The 26,158-nt window shown below is 41.3% G+C and overlaps 1 protein-coding gene across 1 annotated transcript; it reads right to left on the bottom strand.

Moving 5' to 3' along the window:
* Positions 1–295: 295 nt before the first annotated feature.
* Positions 296–26,158, bottom strand: OPRM1 (opioid receptor mu 1). Its single transcript, XM_030023283.2, has 4 exons — positions 25,686–26,158; positions 10,374–10,726; positions 8,919–9,439; positions 296–2,716 (listed from the first exon to the last, which is right to left on the bottom strand). The coding sequence occupies exons 1-4, from the start codon at positions 26,027–26,029 to the stop codon at positions 2,678–2,680; spliced, it is 1,257 nt and encodes a 418-aa protein (XP_029879143.1). The 5' UTR covers positions 26,030–26,158; the 3' UTR covers positions 296–2,677.

The following is a 26,158-nucleotide window of genomic DNA, read 5'->3' as shown; positions in this document are numbered from 1 at the left end:
GCCGAGCCCTTACAGTGAGTTCTCAGCACAGGAGGGACGTGGGCGGTTTGGATCAAAACCGAACTCTGCCCATGTGCTTTTTAAAAATTTTTTAAAATAATGAACTATTGGGATTTCCCCTTTTTTAAATAAGAAATACAACATATTCTTTAAAGCAGTCAGGTAATTAATCTGAGAACCTTCAAGGCAGTTGTGTTGCTATTGGTTGATTGCATGGCATTTTTTAAAGCTAAGCTATTAATATATGGCATAACATGTTAATCAATGTATATTTGAATATAGTATGTTGCAAATACACAAGAAACACAAACATTTTTATTAAAGGTTTACAATGCAGATACAGAAGTTGTGTAATAGTATGCTACTTTACTGCAAAGCACTACCAATGAACATTCAAGCCTTCTGGAAGAAAACAAGACTTTTTACTTATTTTTGCTAATGCTTTGCTGATAAATTTTGCTTCTTTATATCCTTAGACCATCAAGGCTACAACAACAATACTACTGCTAAAAATATTTACAGTTAGGTTCCTCAGTTAATTGTCGGACTGTAGAAACTGAAAATATCTTAAAAAACATTAGGCTGTCTGTTGGCAAATCATAGTGTTTTGTCTGTGAGCTTAATTCCACTCTAAATACAGGTGAAATAATGGTTTCAATTCATTATGTAAATTCTGTGAGAGCTGATGAACTTTTGACTGGTCATGAAACTGATTTTAAGTTTAATTAAACATATTTCTGATCTGTCAGTTAGGACTTGTCAAATAGTCATTCAATGTGTTTCAATTTTGTGAGGTGGTTGTATGTGAGCATGGCAGACTACTTGGAACCCGTCAGATAGAAATGACGTTGTATGATGTAAATCCATTTGCGTTTCTGGTGTATTCTATGTTCTTCTTGTTATCTAAATAATACTGCTGTGTAGTGCAAAACAATGTCAAATTCTTCTGAGAGTCTGTCTTATGCTGTTTAAAAATTAGATGTAAAGCCTCTCAGAATGGTGACAACTCTGGTTTAAACTTTAATGATGGCTATGAGGAGGTCCTGCTAAACTAATACAAAATTAAATATTAAATCCCTATGACAGCACAGTGGAATTTTCAACAGAAAAGGGAAAAAAAATTAAGGCACTTCTGCTATATCTAGTTTCATACTCTGCTGCTATATAGGGCTACATATTTAGCTGCAACACAGTGATGAAACTCAAATATTACTTTAATTTACAACTTGCAAGGATTTGGCCTTCAATCTTTATTATGCAGTCCATGGCAGAAACAAACAATTTCACATTAAAAGCAAATAGTTACATAGATTTAACAATGAAAATAAGAAATACATTTTGGCTACAGAAATAGAAAGAAAAAAAAAACCCTGTTCCATAGAGTTGTATCTTAGAATACACTTAAATTCATGAAAGTACATTTTCCCCTGGTTAACTACTGATGATTTATTTACAAAGCAAGTAACAAACAATGGCTAGAAAATACCATTGCACCACAAATTATCTACATGGATATTTCTATTCTTCATACTAGAAAACAGCTAACGTGGTATTTACTTCAGTACAATGTTTCTTTCATAAATCTTAATGTGTTTTAGCAGCTAATACAAAATGGAGATGAGGACTATATTATGTTAGTTAGAAAAGCAAACATATTATGGGTTTGGTTGAGAAAAATAGATGTCTAGCAAAACATAACTTTTTTTTTTTAAAAAAAAAAGGTCTAATGCGTTAACTGCTCCAAGCACTTCATGTAGGGACTGCTCGATGACTTACAAATTCAAAATGTTGCTGACAGGGCAGCTGAAATTTGAGAAACTACTTGAAAGAGAAGTCATCATCAGTCTGTGCTAGCTCTGACAGACTTATAGCCAGATTTTTGTTCACATAGGAATTTATGTTAATAGAGTCTATGCTGCTTTGGGGATCATTTGACAATCAATAACAACATGGATTACTTTCATTTACTCATATCTTTTAGAAGAAGTCATAGCTCATTGTTTTGATTTTAAAGTATTTTTTATGTGAGAAACAGAAGCAGAAGGTGAAGCTTGGAGTTTTGGTTTTTAAGTGAGCACTCAAAGAAATATTTTCCCTTTGAAATTGTGGAACATGCAATCCTTCTAAGAGAAGACCTCTTGAACTGCAAATGTGTTGTTCTAGATGATCTTGTGAGACTTCAGCACATAAATAACCTGCACAGAAAACACCTCTACAAATAAATTTTAAGAGTAAATTGAGTACCCAACAGTATTACAACTTCATTTCCCATTGTTTCCAATCATTAAAAGCTCACCTTCGTTTTTCAAACTATAGTTGTCTAGCCCTTGAACTTTTGTTTCCAACCTGTCAAGAGCATGTCAGATCACACTACAGGTACAGTAGCTTTGTTTTAGACTAATATATGTATTCCTGGTAAACATGACTGTTTTGAACACTGGTGCCTGGCAAGCCCCTGTATCTCTTGGCTCTGCTTGCTGTTAAGTTTCATGCTTCTGTTATGCGCAATGTAGAAGTGCTGCAGAAGCAATTTTTGACAGACTGGAAAAGCAGGCACTTTCCTCTGTAGTATTTTTTTGAGGGAAAGGGTATCCTACACATTCCCATAGCATACTGCCCAGAGACACTGTGGCACTGGTGTGCAATTGCTTTGAGAGCTATGCGGCAGGAGACCCTGTCACGGCAGTGGAGTAGTTTCAGCTTCTTGAAGTTCCAACTGAAAGGAAAGAAATTGCAAATACAATGAACAATTACTTGATTTCTTCCCACTCACAAGTTTGTGTGTGTGTTTGCATGTGTGGGGTTTTAAAAAGACAAATTTACTTCTCATTTGTAGCTACTGTCCTGCTGTATAAAGCTAAACACGTAGCCCAGAGAGTAAGGCAAGACTATGTCTTTGCCGTGAAGCAACAAAAGCAGAGAAAATGTTCACAGAAAAGTTTCATTTCTGACCTTCAAAGACAAAGAAACATTAGCAGATCTGAAATTTGAATTAGAATATATTTCATACCAAGCCAGTTGTTCTTTTTCTAGAGGGGAACTCTCTATGAATTTCATGAGTATGGAAGGATTTTGCTCCCTCCTTGTATTCTTTTTGTAGCAATTGCAGGGGAGTTAGTATTTAGATGATAGATTCTGTGCTCACGTTGGTACATTGGCTAACTTTTGGATTTGCAGTTAAAGTCTAGTTTAAATTCTGTGTGAGATGGACTTATATCAGCAAACAAACCCAACAGCCTCTCAGCCCTGTGTGTTCACAGTACCCAAGTTAAGTTCTATTTGCATACAGGTACAAAAGCACCACAGATGTTTTCATCAAGAAGATCTGCTTACTGCACAGCACGTCCTGAAGGTCTGCAACCCTTTTTACTGCCCAGCAAATGCTGTCCTGCAGCACTAGAACCTGTTGAAAACAGGGTGAGAGACACTGCAGATAAAGGGTTTATCATCAGGAAAGCAGAGTCATGGATAAAGCCTGACTGAGACAAGAGAGGGAACATGCTCCTGTAAAAGTAATGGGACATGGATAAGGATTTGGGGGCAGGGAGAAGGAAAGTGCATTTTCTAACTGGATCACTTTCCAAGCGCGTTTGGCAGAGTGGAGGCTGTTAGGACTTCTGATTTGGAGATAAATTTCTCCAAGTCATAACATAACTCAAATGCTTGTTCAATTTAACAGGCTATATTTAGGGATTTTCTTTATTCTGTATTGGGAATATTTCTCCTCGGCTCCTTTTGGCCAGAAACTGACGTGATCCTAAATGTGAATGTCCCTGTCTTTTGGGGAAGTCTAGATCCAGAAATGAATTTTGAAGTCCATATTGGCTTATCTTTATGCATCAGATAAAATAGAAGCATTTCTTTTGTATTTTTTTACCAATGAACTTTTTCTAATTTATTAAGGAAAAAATTGAAATGTTTTGTTCCTCGTTTATTCTAATTCACAGGTTAAGGAATGCCACAAATGCAGGCAACCATAGAAGCCATCTAATTAGTTCTAGTCCTCATAGCATAGTTTATTCTTATTTCCATTAATGAAATAGTCTGACAAACACATTCTGTTTTCTCTGCTACCTAGAAGATTCACAAAGGGCCCAAGTCAGTGCAAATCAGCTACAAAAGAAAACTCACTTTTAAGGATCTATTGAATTCAGACACGCTTTTCATAGATGTCATTATCTTGCCAGAAATGGGCTTTATAAGAAACCAATACTTTATAATTATTATTGAAATACAGTATTATTTACAAGGGAGATATATCAACTTTCTAAAAATACACAGAAAGGCCATTCCCTATTAATACAGGTAGATGTGAATCTGCCAGGGTTTGGAGTTACAGAATCTGCCCAGCTTTTGTCATGTTTCTGCATAGGATGCACCAACATTCTCCATACTTGTTTGCAATCTGTCATATAGCACTGGGAAAATTAAGATGTAAGAAAGTACTTTTTTCATTTATTTAATCAAAGTGAAACTAGCTTTCAATTTTTCCTTGTTTCAACTTAAAAATAATTTTTCTTTAAGCCAATATCCTTTTTATTTCTACACGTGGCTGCCAATCCAAGCAATAAGGGCAAAGCTTTCAGGGCTGAGCACAAATACCAGACCTTCTGGTCTTTGATACTGAGCATATCTGAGGTCTCATTTTCAGCATATGAGGAGGATTTGCAGCTTCCATTATGGCATTTAGACACTTTCAGTGGTTAAGGAGAAAGCATCAGAAGCTAAAACCACAAAAATTAGTTACATAAGATGACTAAATAGTCCTGAAAATATGCCTATACATAATTTGCTTAGTTGCTTGGATACATTCAGGTGAGGCTGCTATAAAAACTTAAATGGGTCACAAAGAAACTAACTCACTGAAACAAATTAAATTTTTTAGTTTTCTATAATTATTAATAATCCATTTTCCTAAATATTTATGATTTTTTGTTATTAACAGATAGATATTTAAAAAAAGTATTTGGAACACAGTTTTCAGGAAAAAAGATTTATCAATGAATTTTAAATTTTGAAAAATATTCAAACTTTTTTTAATCTCAGTGATAAATTAATGCAGAGTCTCTGTGCACCTGAAGTAAAAGCTATTTCAAAATACTTGTCAAGGTCTTTGTTATGAATCAGGTTGATGTTGATGACATTAAAAAAACTCAGCCATTTGTAAAAGCTAGCATTTGGTCCTTTATTATCATTCCCTACCAATGTCGGGTCATAAAGAGTAAAGTTCAAGGTAAGCAGTTTTGCTCTGCAAGCAATTTTTCCAGGATTCCATCACTCCTACTCTCATTTCAACTCTTCATGCAAATGCATTTACAAGATTGCATATGCCTTCATGAAAATTAAAGTGAGCCAAGCCTTTAAACTCACTTTGGAAGAAATGTAACCTATGCATTTTACTGCAGGAGTTAGCTGAGTGTAACACAGGATACATCCCCCCCAGACGTGAAACATCTCAGTCTTACAACTCTTCCAATTTTGCATGCCTGATTAACCACTGTCTTTTCTCCCTCAGAACTATGCTCCTCCACTGAGCATGTACAATTTCTATAAATGCTCACACCATCAGTGTTATGGATCAGATGTTACTCTGTGCATTTGAAAGAAGCTGCATTTCTGGAGGAGTTTTGAACTTGTTCTGCTCTTCCACTTTTTATAAATGCTGATAAAACAATAATCAAACTTTTAATCTAGACCTTTTTGGTAATGCCAAAGAGCCACAGAGTAGGCCAAAGGCCAGTATCTTAACTCAGAATAATATGAGTACTTATGATGTTTCCTGTTACTGCTTCTGCACTGAGAGAAAACACAGTTGTTCCTTCTACCAGTAAATACTTATTTTTAAGTGTTTACAAGTGTGAGGCCTTAAGCTGTTGAGTGATTGAGTGCTTGCAGTTCTCATTAACTTTAGCAGGAGTAAAGAATTCTCACTTGGCAAAAAAAGCAACTTGTTGAACATATGTTTCTTTGAAAATGACGTGAAGTGTGCCGAGTACTACGCAGCCTTGCAATTAGAATTCATACCAAATGCTCTCCAAGGCCTTGTCTATACAAGAAAGAGCTCGTCAGTATACTCATATCAATACAGATATCCTAGTTAGACTTTCTTGTACAGAAAGCACTTACCTGTGAAAAGAATGCCCTGTCAATAGAATTTATAAAAGCTCACTGTTTGAGCAAACAGGGGTTTGTTTATTTTTTTCTTTTTTTTTTTTTCTTTCTTTTTTCTTTCCTGAGAGCAAAAGCTGCATTCACCCTAGGGCTTTTTCCATTTAAAAAACAGTAATCATAAAAAAAAATTAGATGTTACGCTTTTAAGTACTGTCCCATAGAATCTTTTTAGTGTAGATTAGTCCTACAACCTTGTCTGTCATTCTGATAGTAGCAGACAACAAAAATGTTGTCTCTTAAAGAAATGTTTGCTGGAGAGAAAAAGTAAATGAAGTTTAATATTCAGGTTTGAACATGGCTTGGTGTGAACGTATTCTATAGACATTGTGGAGAGTGAGAAAGACTGCACCTGACAGCTGGTGTGCTATACACCAGGGAGCACAGCAGTGAGAAGGCTCAGGTCAGCATCCAGAGAGCACATCTGGCAGAAATAAACCACTGGCAGCAGCAGCAGCTGCCAAAGCAAGGACCGCAGTGATGGTGGTGAGGGAAGTAAAATTGGGTCCATTTATGGCCACTTCAAATTCTTTCAATTACCAGACCACGCAAAGAGACCTTATCCACTCATCTACGAGGACATAAGCTTCCAAGTGTTGTCGTTTTCTCCCCGGCCCTGGGGAAAACTGATGGCTAGTGTCTAGGAAGAGCTACCAAAGCAGTCAAAGCTGGGTAGTCAAACAACCCCTTACAGCTCTGCATATGCCTTCTTTGTTCCATGCATATTGGCTCTTTGCTTCAGTTTCCTTCCTTACTGCTTCACTCGGATTGCATTCCCGATGTTCCCCTTTCTCCTCTGCACTCTTCCTCTCACCTCCCTTGCCCTTCAGCATCTTCCCCTTCACTTCTCTTTACATGTGCTTTATCTCTTCTTAACTAATTTCATCACTATTCCCTGAATAGAAAAAAACCCCAACCAACAAAGAACCCAACTATGAGACTAGCTTCCTCGTTATTGCCACTATAAAGCTCATTTCACTTGCTTGGTCTATCCCTGCCTCAGCTGGCTCTCTCCCTTCTTGGTGTAGGTTGAAAGATCATCTTCTATTCTGTGTTTGCTCAGTGCCCAGGGAAATAGACTTTACTTCACTCAGTCTTTGGGCAGTACCATATTAATCTTTGCTAAGGGTAGAAGTTTAGAAGGCAACAGCTCTCCTAAAAATAATATAATGTTACATAACTAAATATAGAAAATGTGTGCATACACACTGCACGGTAAAAAGCTGGAATTGTACTAGATATAGATACAATCCTGTTGTCAGACACATGCACAAAATTGACTCCACTGAGGGTTACAAATGCATCATTAAGAGCTGAATCTGTCTAATAAATTTTTGCTACACCTAGTAAATACTACACGTATATACATGCATACATCTATGTATGTGCCTATGCCAAGTTTGGCAGTTCTGCTCCACCACCGAAATGTGTGTAAGACGAGCAGGTGCTAACTGATTCCACAGGCCACAGTTTGGCATGTATGAATCAGATGCTTAACAAAGCTTCTCCTTTGAGCCCTTCTCCCTTTAGCCTGCTCCCTCCTCTTTTCTGGCACAATTACTTTTTTGTCTGTTTGGAGATGGTAATGTTCTGATTTGGGCTTTCTGGAGCAGCTGAGTGGCAGGTATGCAACTGCTTTTGCAAAAAAGCACTGATTTCTGCACCTTGAGGAGGCAGGTAGCTTGTGGCTGAAGTGGTAGCAGTGAGAAACTGGTGCAGGAGCAACCTAAGTATATTGCTGAAAGGTGATATTGGCAAGGAATGAACTAGGCTTGTGCCTTTTGTTCTTCCTTTTAATGAATTACAGAGATGACTCAAACTTTTTCTAGTGCTTGTTATGCACTTGAGTTACTTTCATGCACGTTAAGGTTTGCTTTCATGTTTTGCTTGATGTTCACTGAGGGATGGGGATTGGAAATTCTCAGGACTAACCACAGAATATGGATGTTGAACCTGTAACAAAAGAGCTTCTTTGCAAAAGATAAGCAAAAATAGCCTGAATAAAAAAAAAATAATTTCTCTTGGTACCTTCTGTGCCCTAAAATCCCTACTTCTCAAAGGCTTTTTCTACAGGGAAAAGGTATATTCCCAGTATACTTTAAATGACAAAATGGCACAATACTCCTTAAGATGTGTGTGTGTGTGTGTATATATATATATATATAAACCCACCTTAGCCAACACAGATAATTATCTGATACAAGAACTGCATGTAGACAAGCCTTTGTCTACTTCTTGCATGTCTTCCAGGACAAACAAGGCCAGGTAGGCCTTCTTTGTACATCAATCAAAAGTGTATAAATACAGTTTCTTCTCTTTTTTATTCACTGTTGCAATGGGAGAAGAAGAGAGATCTATATTCTGTCCCACTCCTGTCTCTGTCAGCAGACAAGGAGTATGAATAGAGAAATCTGTGATTAATCTCCAACCAGTTCTAAAGCTGACACCTGTTGTAAATATCCTGCAAATGACACTGTTTTGTGTGCTTTGTATATGCATGCACACTGGACCCGGTTGTGCAAGGTAACTTTGAAAGCCCTCAGCTTCTGAGCATCAACTAGAGGAGAGAACAGCTAGCACTATGCAGGACTGGGCTCTCTGTGTATGCATACACCAGTTTCAGGTATAACCCTGAAGGTGTTCAGACCTTCAAATAGCTACAAATCAGTATAAACTGTAACTTCAGAATACATGTCATCTCCAAGCGGGAAGCCTGGATCCAGAGATGACATCTCCACTGCTAGTCATACCTGATGGTTAGTCCTGTCCACAGTGTTGGCAGTGGAAGCATGGTCACGAGTGTTTTGTCGGACTCGGGTGGAGTTTTGCTGCTCAATGGTTGAGGAAGTGGGGATGCAGAACTCTCTGAAACACCTTTTGAAATTCTCATCTAGAAATGCATAAAGGACTGGATTAAGGCAGCTATTTGTATACCCTAGAGCAATACAGAAGTGCCAGGAGACAGTCTGGAAAGTAGTTTCTGGGATGTTGACCAGGGCTTTAATGATGACGTAAATGTGGATGGGAGTCCAGCAGACAATAAACACTGCCACCACTACAAGAACCATCCTCGTGATTCTCCGCAGGTTCCTGTCCTTCTCTTTGGAGCCAGATAACATGCGAACGCTCTTCAGGCGTAGAATCATCAGCCCGTAGCACACGGTAATAATCAGGACTGGCATGATGAAGGCAAAGATGAACACACAGATTTTCAGGAGGTTCTCCCAGTACCACGCAGGGTGGGAGAACGTAAGTGTGCAGTCAATAGAGCCTGGAGAAAAAGGAAACCAGCAGAGGAGAACAAGCACATCAGTTTTTAATTTGCTTTTCTTTGAACCTTTTTTGTTAAATATTGTAGGCAAATATATGAAGATTTACTACGTAAACAGGTAAAACGAAGCATTCTGTTACCTGTCATTGGCACAAACATTGACAGGACACAGTGCTGCAAAACACGTATGAAGTGTCAGTTACAAAAACTCTGAGGTAACGTGTTCTCTTTTGCATTTTATTTTATTGCTTGGAATTGCATGTATATTGGACAAGAAAAAGAGTTAAATTGTCATAAATGCTTAAACTTTGACTCAGTTTCACTTTCAGTATAAAACCTGGTGAAAAGAAAGATGGTTTAACCACCATATCCACTGAGAGTTTGGGTATTTCAGGGCAATGGAGAAAATGATATGACACTTGGTAACTGTGCACAATGGCGGGTTTGGATTTATGTTGAGGTGTTGTCACTTCATGGAAGGCCTTTGAGCACCAGTGATCCAGAACATGCTCTCTGCTCTGTATCACGTCCTGCCAGACTAGGTGCAACATATCTATGACTGCCAACTTCAGTGGGAATATCCTGGCTAAAGCACAGGCTTCTGTGCTGTAGGACAGTGCATAACTGCCCCACAGCAGGAGGCAGGCAGGCACAGATGCTTTTCCAAACACTACAGTAACTGTGTGGGGCAGCGAGACTTGCATAGACCCGCAGAAGGAGCTGGAGCTGCCTGTTGGAAAAGACAGATCATGCGCAGCACTGTGTCCCATCAACTACAGCCAGATGCAAAATTGTTGATGGGGTCCATTTGCACCGACACCTGCTTTATACAGGTTGGAAGTCAGAAGTTAATTCAATGCCTCTACAATAAAGTGAAACAATGCAGAAAGGAGTTTAAACATTGAAATAATTTGGGAATGAAAGCCAGACTCACCATGCCTATATTTAGTAGTTGCCATGAACATAACTGGCAGGCCAATGGCAGAAGAAAGAATCCAGTTGCAGACATTGACAATTTTGGCATTTCTGGGGGTACGGAAATCAAGGGCCTTAACTGGGTGGCAAACAGCTACGTAGCGATCCACACTCATGGTGCAGAGTGTAAAGATACTGGTGAACATATTGTAGTAGTCTATGGATATAACAATCTTACAAAGGATGGTACCAAATGGCCATGTTCCCATCAAGTAATTCACACTCTGGAATGGCAGAGTACTTGTTGCTAGGGCATCTGCCAATGCAAGATTGAAAATATAGATATTGGTAGCAGTCTTCATTTTCGTGTACCTAGAAAAAAAAATCAGCAAAGCATGTGAATGACCACAACTGAACAATGTTAAAAAAAATTGAATCCAGTGCACCATCTATAAGAAACTTCTGTGAAATAATGTGCTAGATACTGTCAAAGATCATTTCTTCTGCTTTTAACCAAATGACTTTGCTATGGTTTATCTACAATAATGTTTGCAGTTGAGTGAGGCATTAGCTAAAGGGTGTAAGAAAGAAAAGATTAATTTAACTTGTGCAGAGAGAAATGATACACATAGAAGAAACAATATTACAGATGCTAAAAAATTGAGAAGCTGAAAAAAATTGTATTTGTACATATCGGACACTACTACATGGATAGATCTTCTGTATCTGCTGATGTCATGTTGAGTATCGCAACCATGGTCTGTAGAAATAAAGAACTCATTTGTAGGTTGTGGAGTAGTAATGACGTAATTCCTTAGGGAATAAATACCTAAAAGATCAGTATAATTATCAAATCCACTGTGTCTAAAAATTCAGGCTTTTAGACTTTCTTGTTTGTTTATAATTACAGAATTCTAAAATCATTTGTAGTGATGGTTACTACATTGCTTTACTATTCTCCGTGTCCAATATAAGTTGGACAGATGTTCTTTCAATCAACCAAGACGACAGATGCTATTAACCGTATGCATTGAATGTATCAGTAGAACCACCACGCCGGGTGGATGCTGCAGCCCTGTTGCTTGAGGTAGGAACGCTTGCTCTGCTCCACAGTGCCTATTTTGGCAGGAGGGTGTTCAACCTCTATTGCACCCCCTTCTTCCGAAGTCTGTGCTGCTAACAACCCCAAACCCACTTCCTGAATTTTGACTACGTCACACTTCAGTCACAGCTAAGCAGGAGGAGCTTTTTATGTTTTAATTTGTATTTGCATTGCTAAAGGTAGAGTCCAAATTCCTCCTTAGTCTCATCAGATTTTTAAGGAGCCCTTCACTATTTCAAGTCTCTTGTGTCAGCTGAGTAGCACTTGAGATCCACTTTTTATGAGGATGCTATATTTTTGCAGTGGTACAATAAATGTTTCACTCTAAGTAACGGTCCTGGCCATGCTGCTCTGCTGTCCTGATTGCTGCCAAGGTTGCAGGGCACTGTGACTGCCTGGCTTTTGAGGCCTCAGATGGCTTGCTCTTTTGATAGAACTTCATTCTGTTCTGCAAAGTGACAAGTACAGTGTTTGATCAAACATTTTACAATTTACAGAGTGATTTGCAAGAGGAATAGCCCATTTGAAAAGATCTTCCAGGCAACCTGCTGGGGAAGACAAAGTGTAAAATACAGTATTTCATGTTTCTTTTCTCTCAGACTTTGATCTCTTCAGAACATGAGTCAGCTGCAAAAAAACCCCCAATGACAGGGCTGTGTAGGGAACACACATTTGGAACATTTTTGGTAGGGTCTGGAGAAATGCAGATTTCTTGCTGAATGCATCTAGATAGCTTTTATGATGAACATCTGAAGAAGTTTGTACTGGCTTTGTCCTCTCATTTTCTAGCACTGTGCATGAGGAGTCACTAACAACCCTAATTTCAATTTAGGGTGTTTTTTTAAAAAAGATTTTCAAGTAGATCCAAGCTCTTTCTTGACTGCTGTCTTAAGAAAGTATGTTCTGAGTATGATACTTCCAAGTTTTAAATAAAACCTATATTCTGAAAGTACCCTAAAAACTTTTCTTACAGGAACATTCCCTTTATCCAACAAGATTGTAACACTAACTTAGGAAGAGGTGGATGCTGCAAGCATCCATGCCTCTCTCTGCTGGGAATTATTTAGAAAAAATGTACAGGACTGCAGTGTGGGAGAGGTACGCAACAAGCTGCAGCTCTAAAAACAGTTTGGAGGGAGGAGAAAATATTTTCTGGGCAATTTGCTGGAGAATCTTCCAGAGGAGAATGAAAATAGTGACATTTTTTATTGACTTCACTATTACCCGGAATGAAAACGTTGTACTAAGCCCTCTTTTTGCCATGTCCCCTGTTCTTTATCAAAAATGAATGTCTTCTCCATAGGTCTGACAACAGATCCAGGACTAGCTAAGGTTGTTTCCAGTGAGCTAACCTGGAAGATTGATTGCATTGTGAGCAGACATATCCAGATTGCTCCAGTCTGATCCACTCAGGCAGCAACAGCAGCGGAGAAGCAGTGGCTCTCAATTCTGCACAGACAAGGAAAGGCGATGAGGATCCTGCGCCCTCACCCAGGCTGCTGATCCCTTCTCAGACCTCAGGTGATTGCCCTACCTTTATGGCTGGACAAGAAAGCACGCTTAGGTATGCTGCTCAGTGCTGCTGCCATCACACATGGTTCTGGCACAGTTCTGTCTGGAGAGCACATCATCAGATGATAATGATAATGGGGTTTTTTATTAGTAATTAAAGCCATTCTTAGCATTTAAAGGGAATGCTTGATACAGTAAAAAAATAAATACCTCAACCAATATGTGAGGTTAGCATGCCAGAGGATGGACAGGGAAAAGCTCTGAATAAATGGAACAAAGTTTCTTCACTGAGACTGGCATGGACCTTATTCCACTTAAATGCTACACGTTTTTCAGTTTTGCTATCTTGCTTTCATTGTCAGTTTAAGCTTAAAAGTTCTTGGACTTACTCTGTTTAATGGGCTCTATTGGCTATTGAAGGATTTTGCTTCATGTACTCTGTAATCTTTATATTTCTAATCATGCTGTTCTTACAAAGAAAGGAAGCAGAGCTTTTGTGGTGATGGAAAGTACTTACCTCCACAATTGCCTAATCACCAAAAGCCTATTGAAATTCACAATATTCTTTTCAGTGAATTCTATGGGATTTGGGTGTTTCTCTGTAGTGAGTATTTCAAGATTTTTTAAAGGGCTTATTTCTGAAAGGTACATTTTGTTAAACATGTATTTTTCCAAATAAGTAGATTATCAGTGTCCCCAGGATTATTTTTTGGTATGAAAAAATAAATACTGAAGCAACTGATTAAAAGTAATTTTAACAGCATGAAAAATAACAGTCCCTCAAAATTGAGCTCTTCAAAGCCTTGATCTTAACTGTTATTATAGCTTTTGCCAAGGCATCAGTCTACATATTTGAACAAGCAGCACGAACATTTCCATCGTACAGTCATAGATGTGTATGTGATGAGATTCCTGTACTTCAGAGGGACTGGATTTTATATGTAATTAAAGTCACAGGATAGCTGTATGACTTATAATACCAAAGGTATTGTGTTTATAAATGTAATCTTTTAACAGATACTGTTTTCACAGTTTCATTCAAGGTCACTAGAGAATCTAAAAATGACCAGATGTGTAAAGAAAGAGGCTTAAATGCAAACCCATGAAAATCTGAATGCTGTTATTTAGATTACATTGAAATTTCAGCATCTAAAGCACTAAGTATATTAAATTTTGCATGACAATGAGCAAGGTTGCAAGTGAAGACAGAAGTTGGCTTTGGGCAACATAACTTCTATTTTTATAACTCTGCAACGAAAGACTAATAAAGAAACATGATGATTCAATTTTTTGGTGAATATTTAGCTCCATACTGGTCTTGATACATATTCAAATTCATTATGCTCATTATAATACTGACATCCACTAGTATGCCCTTTCTATCTCCTCAGTGCAGGTTTTGTATCATAAAACATCTATGTTTATGAAGCATTTTTTTTGTTGGTAGTAGTAGATGGTAGATCAGATGTACAACAGGAAGAATATACTTTATATCTGTCTAATTCCATAGGGAAAACTCAGCCTTGCCTTTATCTTTGACCTAGCAAAGCTTTAAAATATACTTGAAGTTTGAAGATCTGAGCTGTAGAGGTCCACCCAACTGGGGTTTTCTTTGAATAAGAAAAAACAATAGAGAAAAGCATGAGAATTCTACTCAGTCACTAAGTTCCTAGCATTCAACGATAAATAGGAAGTCTTGAAATGACCTCTTCAACTGGCAGCCCATGGGCCACTTGTAGTTTGCAAATCAAACAAAAGGTTCACCAAACTAACCAGAGAGACCCCCAGCTGCATTGCACAAAGAGTAACAGCATATTGGGCAGGAACGACGAGCACCTTCCCTTCCACCTCACAGTCGTGCACCAAGAGAGATGTGAGCACGCTTGTGTCTCTCTTTCTGCAAGACGTGTGCCACAGCTCTGTTTCTGGCCTGCCCACTCCAATGGTTTAGTCTCCACTTTAACACCTCCAAAAATTTTTGAAGAGTCTTTTCCTTTAATCCTCCATGGCTCAAAAGTAAAGAAAAATAACATGAAGACCATATCTTTTCTTAAAAAATAACAGAATTTTTAGTTTGCATCACGCTTTATCTAAGCCTAACAGACACAGTTGGTATACTGCCACCTGAGTCTTGTCCCTACCGCTTCTTGGACAAGCTATTTACATCCATGTGGATTGTTGAACTATACCCTCCTCCAGACCCTTCAGCCTTTCTGTACCAGATCAGTTTTATAGCATCCTTGTACCACGAGGCTGGTGCAAAGAAGCTGGAGAGGGGGTCCATGTTTAGCCCAATGAATATAGTAATACATATCATGACAAATTAATTTGAAAACTATTCCTATCTGAATAACAAGTGAGGAGAAAAGCAGAAACAGTCTTTTTGCACTCAGGAAATGGGCTGGTCGATGATAGATTGGTAATAACTACTTTTGGCAACACAAAGGCATGCAAGTTTTTGCCCACAGAATGTTAATTTGGAGACAAAGACTGCTTCAACTGATCTGTGTTTAAGTTCAATGCAAAATATATGAAAAATTGGCTTAATTACAGGAGATTCATTGCAGAAAGCAGTCATTCATGAAAATAGTTTGGCTGCTGAAAGAAACAACAGCCAGAAATTAGGTCTTGCATACAGACAACCTGACATAACTCTTGTTGACGCTGGAGATTAGGTTCGTGTTTCAAATTCATGTTCTTCTTGCATAAATGACTTGTTAAACAAATGAAGAATCATTATGTGCATAGGTTAGATTAGTTGCGGTCTCCTTGGGTGGGAAGATTAAAACATGTGAAGTATGCCTAGTTGAACCAATTTAAATGAACATTTATTTCCATGGCTGTTCTGGTGCATCTTGTATACACAACTCAAAAACAGTAGGAAAGAGGGATTTTTTTTTTTTTTTTTTTGTGTGTGTGCTTTCCTGAGATATCTGGTACTTTCAATTTTCATTAAGCTCTTAAAGCTTTGACAAAGTCATGTCATATTCAGAATGGTCTGGAAAAAAACCCAAAACCTCAGAAATGTCTTCTCTCTGCTAGTCCAATTAGTATGGTTGACACTGAAATTAAGTCTCTCAGCTAGGCCATATTCTGGAAAGTACCTTTGAGCTAAAGGGTCTCAAATGATGGACTTAAATGATGGCCATCCTATCTTATTGTCCTTTTTCTTTCTTTGCATGGTAGTGGGTCTCTATAGAGTGAAAGACTCGTACTGTATCTCAGCCACAGTTGTGATGTGTGCTGTGGCAGACCGTTACCTATTAAAGTTTTGAAGTCATATATATTCTGGATGAGCCTAACCTACCTGTCTGGGAGCATATGATTTAATCAGCTTGAAGATTTAGTCTTTGATTTTTCTGTTCATGGATACTTCAGAATGCTTATGCCTTAAGCCATTAAATTCAAGCTCTGGGTACAAGCACCATAAACTTGTGTACAACCCTGACATGTTATTAGGCGGTCAGGCCACCCAGACTGGAGGTGCCATACTGTGTATAACAATCTACTCATCCTTTAGATTTATGTTCTTCTGAAGAGATCATATACAAGAGATCAAATAATAAGCCCTCAGGGAAAACAAACAAACAAACAACAAATGGAAAAAAAAGCCCTCCAGCAGGTACAACGTTATAGCAGAAAATGTCCACGCTTAGTTACAGTGCAACCGTGCAATTTGCAGCACATTCACTTACTTCCTGCACTGATCCTGGGTTTGGGGGTAAAAGCTGAACCGGGGAAGGGAGGAAGATTTCACTGCCTTTAAGAAAGACAGAGGCAGTGGTTGTTTCCCCTGTTAAAGCCTTGCAGACTGACTCCCAACACGCTGCTACCCAGTCACTGCTGTGACTGGTGATGGCGGTTTAATTAGAGAGATGAAAAAACATACAAATATCAAGCATCGATTCAGGTGTCAAGGCATGACATAGTAAGGGAATGTACTAGATCTAAAATCACAAGGCCTCGGTATTTGACATACTAGGTCGGGAACACAGCAAGGCCTTCCCATACGTTATGCTGGAGCAGCCTTCCCCTCCCTTCCTCACACACTGGCAAGGGGATGTCAATTCTCTGAAGGAGGTTGAATGTATGTGCCGAATGTGGATTTGACCATGGGGCAGAAAACTGCTGACTGTATTTGCTTCAGCTGCTACCTGTTTTCTCCCTAATACTTTGTTTTCCCACTGCCATGTTCCTTTTTCACTTTATTCTCCTCCATAGCACAAATGAAATCAAGCCAAAAATTTCACCAAAGTTTACTTCCCTTGGGTTATCTTGCTAGCATCTTTGCCTTCCCAGCTTGTCCTTTCCTTGCATTGGGGCAGCATCAAGGTATGTGCAGACCCACCAGTGCTTGCTTACAGAACCGAGGCAGAAGTAAGCAGAACACACCACTTCTCGTGGAAGAGCACCGGCTCAGGGCTGTTTCTCCTGTACTCGGAACCAATTAGCAACTTCTCTCAGACCTCAGCTTTGGGAGAGGGAGACCTAAACGAAAGCCTTTTAGGCAGAGTCAACTTTCTTCAGACTCCGGTGCTGGTCTTTTTGGGAATGATGTGGCACCAAGAATGTTGGGAGGGCATCTGACTCATCCTGTTTTCAGTTAATTACAGTACTGTGTTGGGCTTTGGGCTAATATTAACTTGCTTCCTTTATGGCTCTTCGTGCTTTTTTGCTACTGAAAGGCATCATGTAGAGGTCCTCTTTCTGCTATGTAGTTTGATTCAGTGAGTTTAGTCCTTCCCCAGAGAAAACAAAACAAGCCTCCTTCTTTGGGAAAACCAGCTGTTCTGGGGAGGAAGGCTGGTCCTTTCCCTTGATGTCTGACAGGGGATTAATGAGCAAGGAGATTACTTCGGACAGAACACACAAACTCCACGGTAGTCATAACAGGTAACTATTTTATTATTTCTCTCTTATTATTTTCATGCCTTTTTTAAATTACATGTATATGCAAAATATCCTGGCAGAAATCCATACAAAATAAAGCTGATGTGATGCATTCTTTCTTTTTTCCAAAAAGGGGAGGGGAACCAGCCAAGAACAGGGTTTTATAGATATATTCATATCAACTTGCCACAAAACCACAGAAGATGTTGCAATGTCTTATAACTCCTATTACCCTTGGTTTTTTTTCTTTTCCCAGACACCATAAAAAGCTACTTTATGATAAAAAACAAATGACAGTAATATGTATGCTCCAATGCCCAAACAGTCATCTGCTGGTACACTTCCTTCCCTTCCAGCCTAGTTAAATGGGGGAAAAATTATTTGCCACCTATTTCAGAACTTAATCTGGCCTGTTTGTTAAACCACCTTTAGCTGAGTCTCTCTTTGCTTGGTGCCGAGGCATATATGGGTCTCCGGTAAAGGTTGCTGCTTTTGCAGTTATTGTGTAACACATCTCTTTCAAATAAATCAATGGTGCTAAAAAGGCTAACTCCAATATATTGCCTTTATTCAGCAGCGGGTGCTTATTGCTGAAGTTTTTGCTTTGCTAGGAACACATGGAAAGGAAAACTGTTGCTGTCTTCAACTCAACTTTCTCCCCTCTTTCTCAATCTGCGATTGAGAGTAAAACTACTGACTACATCTGTGATAACTTTTTTTCCTGGGGGCACAAGTTAACAGCTATTGTCTCTGGTTTCCAGGTGCTTGTTCCCTCCTTCTGATTTGTAGACTGATCACCTCAGGTGAGGACTGTACATGAAACATCCCCTGCTCAGCGGGGAAGCTGGCAGGGAAGCCTTTGAAGGCAGTTTTACCACTAGTAGATGTGAGATCCTCAAAGGTGTGATGGGGAACAGCAGTGGTAATCCTGCTTTGGTCAGAGGGTTTCAGGGAGGTAGCACGGGGCTTGAGGCAAGGCTATAGACTGTACAGTATGTACAGTAATGCTAACTATAAAAGGTATGGTCTCTCACATACAAGAGATTGGGATTGTCTAGCAAAGCTGTCGAGCGTGATCTGGAAAGGAGCGACAGAGGTGAGACAAAGGGACTGGAGGGAGAATAAATGCGGGGGAAGACCTGCCTGTGACAGGGGGGAAGGGAAAAGCAGGCATGACGGAAAGAAGGAGCACGATTATGTTTTGAGAAGGCCAGATCAAAAATACCAGGAATTGTGGATTTAGTCTCCATGTGACAAGGATGAGATTGTGTCGGGCTCTGGGGCTCTGAGGGAGGTACTGAGACCATCACCTTATGAGAAGGATTTGGGTAACTGGCTTCTTGGGTCATTTTTCTACAGAGGCAGCACATCCCAGTGCTAGAGGTTAGCACTGTGCAAGGGGAAAACACGAAAAGATACCTGCTCTCTGTTCCCTCTTATGAAAGAAACTTCTCTCAGCTGGGATTGCTCCATACAACACAATGAGAAGGAGATGCTCGTTTTACACAAACATTTTTGTTTTGAAGTTTTATTCCTGATCTAAGATACAAGATCTTATAGCTGATAATTGAACACTTCTTAGTAAGAAGGTGGAAAAAATATGCTATTTCATGTCTTTCACAGTTACTCGATTAGCTATGGTCTGTCATCCCTACCTTTTTTCATCACGTAAATTCAAAAGGAAATATAAATAAAATTTAAAAGTGTTTAACATTAAATGGATGAATGAGAATGCTTCTTAACACAGCTGGGCTAAGCTGTGGAACTCCTTGCTAGTGAACACCATCAAAAGCCAACTTCCAAAAGGGAGCAGGGGCTTTGAAAGATAATGATAGCATCCCCACTTATAATACCATAAACCCAAACTTCATGCTGTAAACCAAAGAAGGCACAGATGGTTATAAAAAGAACTTTGTTTGAGATCAGCCTAACCACAGCAATTCAGAAAATAGTTGCTTTCAGGTTTTTAAAAAATATAGTTATAATGAGTGAATTTGTATTTTGAAGAGAATCATCACGGGCTGAAAACTTGTTTTCACTTGGAATCATAATGAAAATAAATAATTTTTTTTAAACGTCCGTTAATCAGGATCTCTACAACATCCATCTTAGAACACCTAACCTTAAAAATAAGCACTTTAGAATCTTCAAAAATGTTTCAGAATTCTGAAATTATACTTTAGATAATATTTGTTTCAAAGCAGCTTAGTTTAGAAGTGGTAATATTTGTGACCTTTTATTCCAACCTTATTTTTTATTCTGATTTTTGGGGACTGCTGCATGTTAGAAATGTCCACAAAACCCTACTGAATAAATGCAAACTGCAGCTCAGAAAGTCTCTTTGCAGTCTAACAGACTGTTAGAAGGATTCTTGCACAGTGATGCCCCTATTTCTTCCGCTCTTTGACTAAGCTGCTGGTTATGGCTGGAAAAGAGGTTAGTAAGCTAGACTATGATTCTGACACATTTGGGCTTACATCATGTTATGTTTCAGATTTTTGTAAATGTGTCACCTTTTGATCTAGAAAAATTATAAAAGCTTATCAACGGTGTTCAGCAAAAGCTATGCCTTGATGTTTGAAAAAATACTCTAAGTTAACATGAAATAAAGCAGTACTTCAGGATTATGTTAGCTGATTAGCTCACTAGTCATTAGCTTGCTAATAATTACATCATATAAACAATATGTGCTTACAATATTTTCTTTACTGAAGCCATGAAAAGTTGGTACAATTTGACTTATTTTTATAAGGAAATTAAAAAAAATAATCAGGAAGTTTTTAACACCGTTTTTCATGGGAGCCATTACCAAAATGATACTCCGGGAAAATACAGTGGAATCAAAACTGCTTTTTCAAGAGAAATTGAGTGAGAGGGGATGTTTTCAGCCCAGAAGTGCCCAGTGGTAGCCGCTAGCAGAGCAAGGGGGTCTGCCCTCTTGGGACAGGCGTGCTGTCCCGCAGCCAAGAACTTGCTGGGACCGGGGCCAGGCACGGGGTGGCACAGGGTCTGGAGACGAGCGTGGGGCTGCAGAGCCCTCACTCATCCCACAGTCACCTCTGCTCCCTCAGGGAGACGGGGGTTATACCCAGGTTGCAGGCTCATGTATTTTTGGCCAAATTTTGACCATGTCTGTATCAATATAATTTAAAAAAAAGAAGAGAATACAGAGGTATACATGCTGTTTTGTCTGCTTCCTTTGATCTTGGGGGAAGGAGGGGAGCCGCTCGCTAGTCAAACATTTACCCACTAGCAGAGGTCGGCAAACTCATCACAAACAGCGTGCAAACAGGGACACCTCCCTTTCTGTAAGGCAAGATGCCGAGGGTCACCCCCTCACCATGCTGCTCATTTAATTCAGCTTCTGTGCTGTTCCTGCCCGACCTGACTCCCTCAGTTCTGTCCCTGGATCGTCTCTGACTTGTGCTGGTGAGCACTATCAATTCATAGTTGACATGACTGGTTAAGGCTGCTGTGGCTTTAGTTAAAAGCTCTTAGCAATGGGGTGGAGCCTTTTCTTTGCAGACAGTGGAACAGGCAGGACACCCATTTGCACATGCAATACCATCCAAATGCAGAGAAGTTCATGCGGCTGTGGACAGGAAAGAAAAGAATGAATTTTATGCATGTCTTGGTTTCTAAGTTCCCTGATCTATGCTGCTAAAAGAGATGCGGTAGGCCTTCTTTCACACTGCACCCAAAACTCCACATCCCCTTGCAAAGAAGTTTTTTTAGAAAAACCTGCTTCACTTCAGCCACTTTCAAGCTTGTGATGATTTTCAATTTATTTCTCTAAACAGACTCTCTCTGCTTCATATGCTATGACCTCTTTCCAAACCCCTCACTTTTCCCTTTCTGTGCACGTATGTGAGAGTATTTATTCCTCTGGTGATATCAATTCTTTCTACAATTGAAATTTCACCCCAAATTCCGTTCTACTTTGTAAAACAGTTTTCCTGAAGTGTGAGCGAGCCAAGCTGAAGTAACCAGAGCTTTCACTACTGCGTAGTCTTTCCAGATTAGATGTTTTAGTCATAGCTCTTTTTTTCAAAACACTATTAAGAGACTGTTTTGAGAAATGTAGAAAGAAATCTCTTCATTTCAGAGACGACTTCTTTCCCTGTTTTAATTTCTTTCTTTTTTTTTTTTTTTTTTTTTTAAGCAGAGTAATCATTTAATCGTTTACTCTAATGAAACAAGACTTTTCCTTCCTCCTGCAAAGGATCATGGAGAACGTGAGGCCCCTTTGTTTATGATATGTGACAAAATTAATAGCAAAGCAATTAAGGAATCACTCCTAACCTGAGTGACTTTAGCGGCTGTTGGTGGAATTACAGTCCTCTCAGGGCACTTGGCATCGTGGAGGACTGGGGCCTCCAAGAGCTACACCTCTCTTCCAGACCAGCAACACTAAAGATTTTCGTCCATGATCTATTACGGCTTTCTAGCATATTGCCTTAATCGCAGGGCATATTCTTCTTCCCACTCTAACGCGTGACTAATATCCCACTGACTTGACAAGAAAGCTAGAAAAGCCTAAAGATTACTGGGTAAATTAATTCAATACCACATGGTACTAATTGTACACTGTCTTGTTGTACTCTGCAGCAGCTAGAAGTAGCATTTGCTGTTGACATAGCCATAACAAGTCTGTGTTCATATTAGTAATTTACACTTATACAAAGCATATGAGGAAAATAGATAATAAAAATGATCCACAGATTTTTCAGATTATAGGAAATTCATGGCTGGCAGTAAAACCTGACTATTACTGCTGTCACTCAGAAGGCATTTTTTTGTACTTGACAAGGGAAACAGCTCAGTGTTAGTAACATAGGGTTCAGCCTCACACACCACGGATGTAACATGTAAATATTAATTCAGGGATGAAAGTACTCAGCTGAACAGGAACCATTTGGGAAAATGAAGAGGGTGGATAAGAATGCATTAATTATAAAGTAACATGTGTATAAATTGGAAATCCATGGACCTGCACAAAGGTTCGTGCTCTTTGCACGAAGAGCCTGATTTTCATATCGATAATGACATTACACTTTTAACTCCTTGTTGGACATGTCCACTTTCTGACCCCTGTTTGCCCCAGCTGGAATAACAGGGTGACATTGTGGACTGATAGTGACAGCTCCACATCAGGCAAGCACTTGCATGGCTCTGGCTCCAAACCCATGGATCTGCTCCAGGCTGAAAAGTTGTTAAGAATAATGATGTTTATAAGAATAATATAATAATTATTAAAAAAAACCCCATTTCTAAAGAAGCTCAGCATGAGATATTAGCATGCAGCACACTGAATATGAAGTTGCTGTTGCTTTCACTGGGGCTGGACTCTGGAAGGTGAGTTGGGACAGAGTTTCAAATATCTAAGCACCTACCTCCCAACTCTTAGTATTTTCAAGGCAAACTGGGTACCAATATAACTTTAAAATCTTATTAATTTTGATAAGAATTGAGACTACTAGAAATATGAACTTCAATATTTTGTTCTTCCTGAGCAGGTGTGGTGTGAAAGGTAGATAAAGAAGGGGGGCTTTATATGATGCCAAATTCAATCCAGTGAAAGGTTTGCCTCCTATCTGTAGCTGGATCCAAGGATTCATGTATGTGAGCACATATGCTCACCATTTCATAGATGCATATTATATGATTGGGAATACTGCCATGTTAGTATAGCTTGCAAGAGGAAGTAAATCAAAGAGTTCCCTATTGCTGTCCAGATATACTAAACCTATGGAGAAGCACAGAAAGGAAATGCACTTTTATGTTGCTTAAACCACAGAGCCTATTCAACCATTAACACATAAACTCTTTTTCATCCTGAATTGGTAAACAGCTGCATGATATTAATTGGGAAGGAACTCTGTCATACCAAAACCTGTTCTTGCACAGGAGACCTGGGTTTGATCCTGCCTTTGCCATAGAATTCCTGAATGGTTTTGGAGAAGCCATTTTTTTTTTTTTCCCTCTGCAAAACGAAAATATATTTTTGCTTTCTCCTTTTGCTTCTGGCTTTTGTTTTTAAGCTGTAATCTCAGGGAAAGATGCTCTGTTGAGATAGAAATCTAAATGCAAGCGCCTCATTCAATTTGGCTTTGTAGTGCAAGTGTAATTCAATTCATTAATGTAAGAAATATAACCCAGTATGGGTTATGCTCGGTATAAATATATAATTCCAGGGACAACCTGTGGCCTATTTCTCTGCTGACAGCTATCCTGGCTCTGTTACATTGTGCATCTGCTTTTTCTTCCAGAGGAATGCATTCAATGTTGCTCAGCCGATGGCAGTCGTGCCCCTGCTCAGAAGCCTTTCTGCAGCTGTATCTTGACACAGATATCTTCAGTCTCGGACTGACCAAAACCACAGGGCAGAAGAGAATCGCCCAAGCTCTGTGCATTTAAAATGCAGCCTCTAAAGTACAGTTAAAACCACTAGGTTTCTGAACTACTGTCGTTCGAACCATTGGTGCGATGACTTGCGTTCGCATTAGGTCTACGAGCTGCACAGGCTTTGCAGTGACATCCCCAACGCATGCCGAAGGAATCGTCCTCCGCCGTGCCACAGCACCCTACCTTGACCGCTCTCCTCACCCCACGGCTTTTCATGGCCAGCGCTGCACCCACCATGAAGCCACCCCGGTGCCGCTGGCCTGCGAACGATGCTGGGGGCCGGCCTCTGCTCCTGCCTGCCAGCTCCCAGCGGCCGGGGCACCCATGCCCGACGGCTGCTACCCCGACTCCCATGGGAAACCTAGCGTTCGGAGGGAAAAAGGACGCTTTCTAGACCTGGGGAAACTGGAGGCGCTGAGGCTGCCCCGGCAGGGAGGGAGCGCGCCCCCCGCCCCCGCAGCAGCGCCCGCCGAGCTGCGCAGCTGCTTGGTTTGATTTGGAAACGACGAGCACCCGGGAAGGAAGAGGAGGTGGGTCAGCCCGGTCCTGCCGCGTCCCACCGCCCCGCTCCCGGGAGGTGGCGGTGTTCCCCCACGGAAGCCGTCCGCCCCGCAATCTCGCTCTCGCCCGTTTTCCGCCGATTTAGGGGCACGGGGTTTCTCCGGCGTGAAAGACACACTCGTGAGTGACCTGTAAAAGCCCGGGTGGGCTTGCGGGCGAGAAAGTTGCGAAATGCTGCAGCACAGCCGGGAAGCCGGGATTACGGATAGCCGCCGCGGCCCTGGCGTATTTATTATACACGTGTATACGCATGTATGTATACATACGTTTATAGATGTATACGACTGTAAACATATCTATCAAGACTTGAGGCTGAAGATCTGGAGACCCGGGCAGAGAGAAGCGTTTAGCCGCGGTGCCGTTTACATTTCGCTCGTGCGTTTGGGAGAGGCGGGGGGGACAGACGCGTGGCTGTGTGCCGGGTGTCCGTGTGCGACCCCGCACCCGCTCACGGGCAGTGGCTCAAGTGCCTTTAAATCCTCCCTCCTCAGCGGGCAGGTGCGGGAGTCAGGGCTCGTTGGCCTGAGCAGCTCGCAGAGGTGCTGCAGCGCGGAGCGTCCCCGGACCCGCAGCGGCTTCTGACGGACCGCCCAGCCCGGCCGCTCCTCACGGCCCCACCGCAAGTTTCTCTGCCCCGCTCGCCCGCTCCGGCGCTTTCTCAAAAGCCTCCTTCCTTTCCCCGCGGGGGCGGGAGTCCCCCCGCACACCCCTGCGCGGCCCTTCGCCCGCCGCCTGCCGGAGAGGGACCGCAGCATCCCCCGCCGGGACGCCGGCCCGCAGCCCGGTTCCCCGCGGCGGGACGTCCGCCCCGACGGCAGCGGCCGGCGGCTGCGGGGCGGGGCAGGGCGGGGCAGCACTCACCTGACGATCACATACATGACCAAGAAGTTGCCGAAGAGCCCCACGACGCAGACCACGGAGTAGAGGGCCATGATGGCGATGGCCGTGACAACGGAGGGGCCGCCGCCCGCGGGGGCGCAGGGGCCGCCGCCCCCCGCGCTGCCGTTGGCGCCGCCGCAGGGCTCGGAGCGGTTCCAGCCCGCCGCCGCCGCCGAGGCGTTACCCCAGGCTCCCGGCGGCGCGGCCGCGCAGGGCGGCGCGGCGGGGCGGCAGGCGGCGGCGGAGGCGTTGGCGGCGAAGGGCACCTCCAGGGCGCCGGCGAGGAGCGGCGCGGAGCCGTTGCCCAGCAGGTAAGCGACGGCCATGGCGCGCAACGGCGTCCGCCCGGCCACCGGCTCTCCGCGCCCGAGGGATGCCCGGCGCGGCTGCCGGTGCGCTGCGCTGCGGTGCCGGGGAGGCGGCGGCCGCCCGCCCGCCCCGTCGGCGCGCCCCGC

Source organism: Aquila chrysaetos, chromosome 8, assembly GCF_900496995.4.
Source record: "Aquila chrysaetos chrysaetos chromosome 8, bAquChr1.4, whole genome shotgun sequence".
NCBI classification, from domain to species: Eukaryota; Metazoa; Chordata; class Aves; order Accipitriformes; family Accipitridae; genus Aquila; species Aquila chrysaetos.
This window is presented reverse-complemented; position numbering and strand designations above follow the sequence as displayed.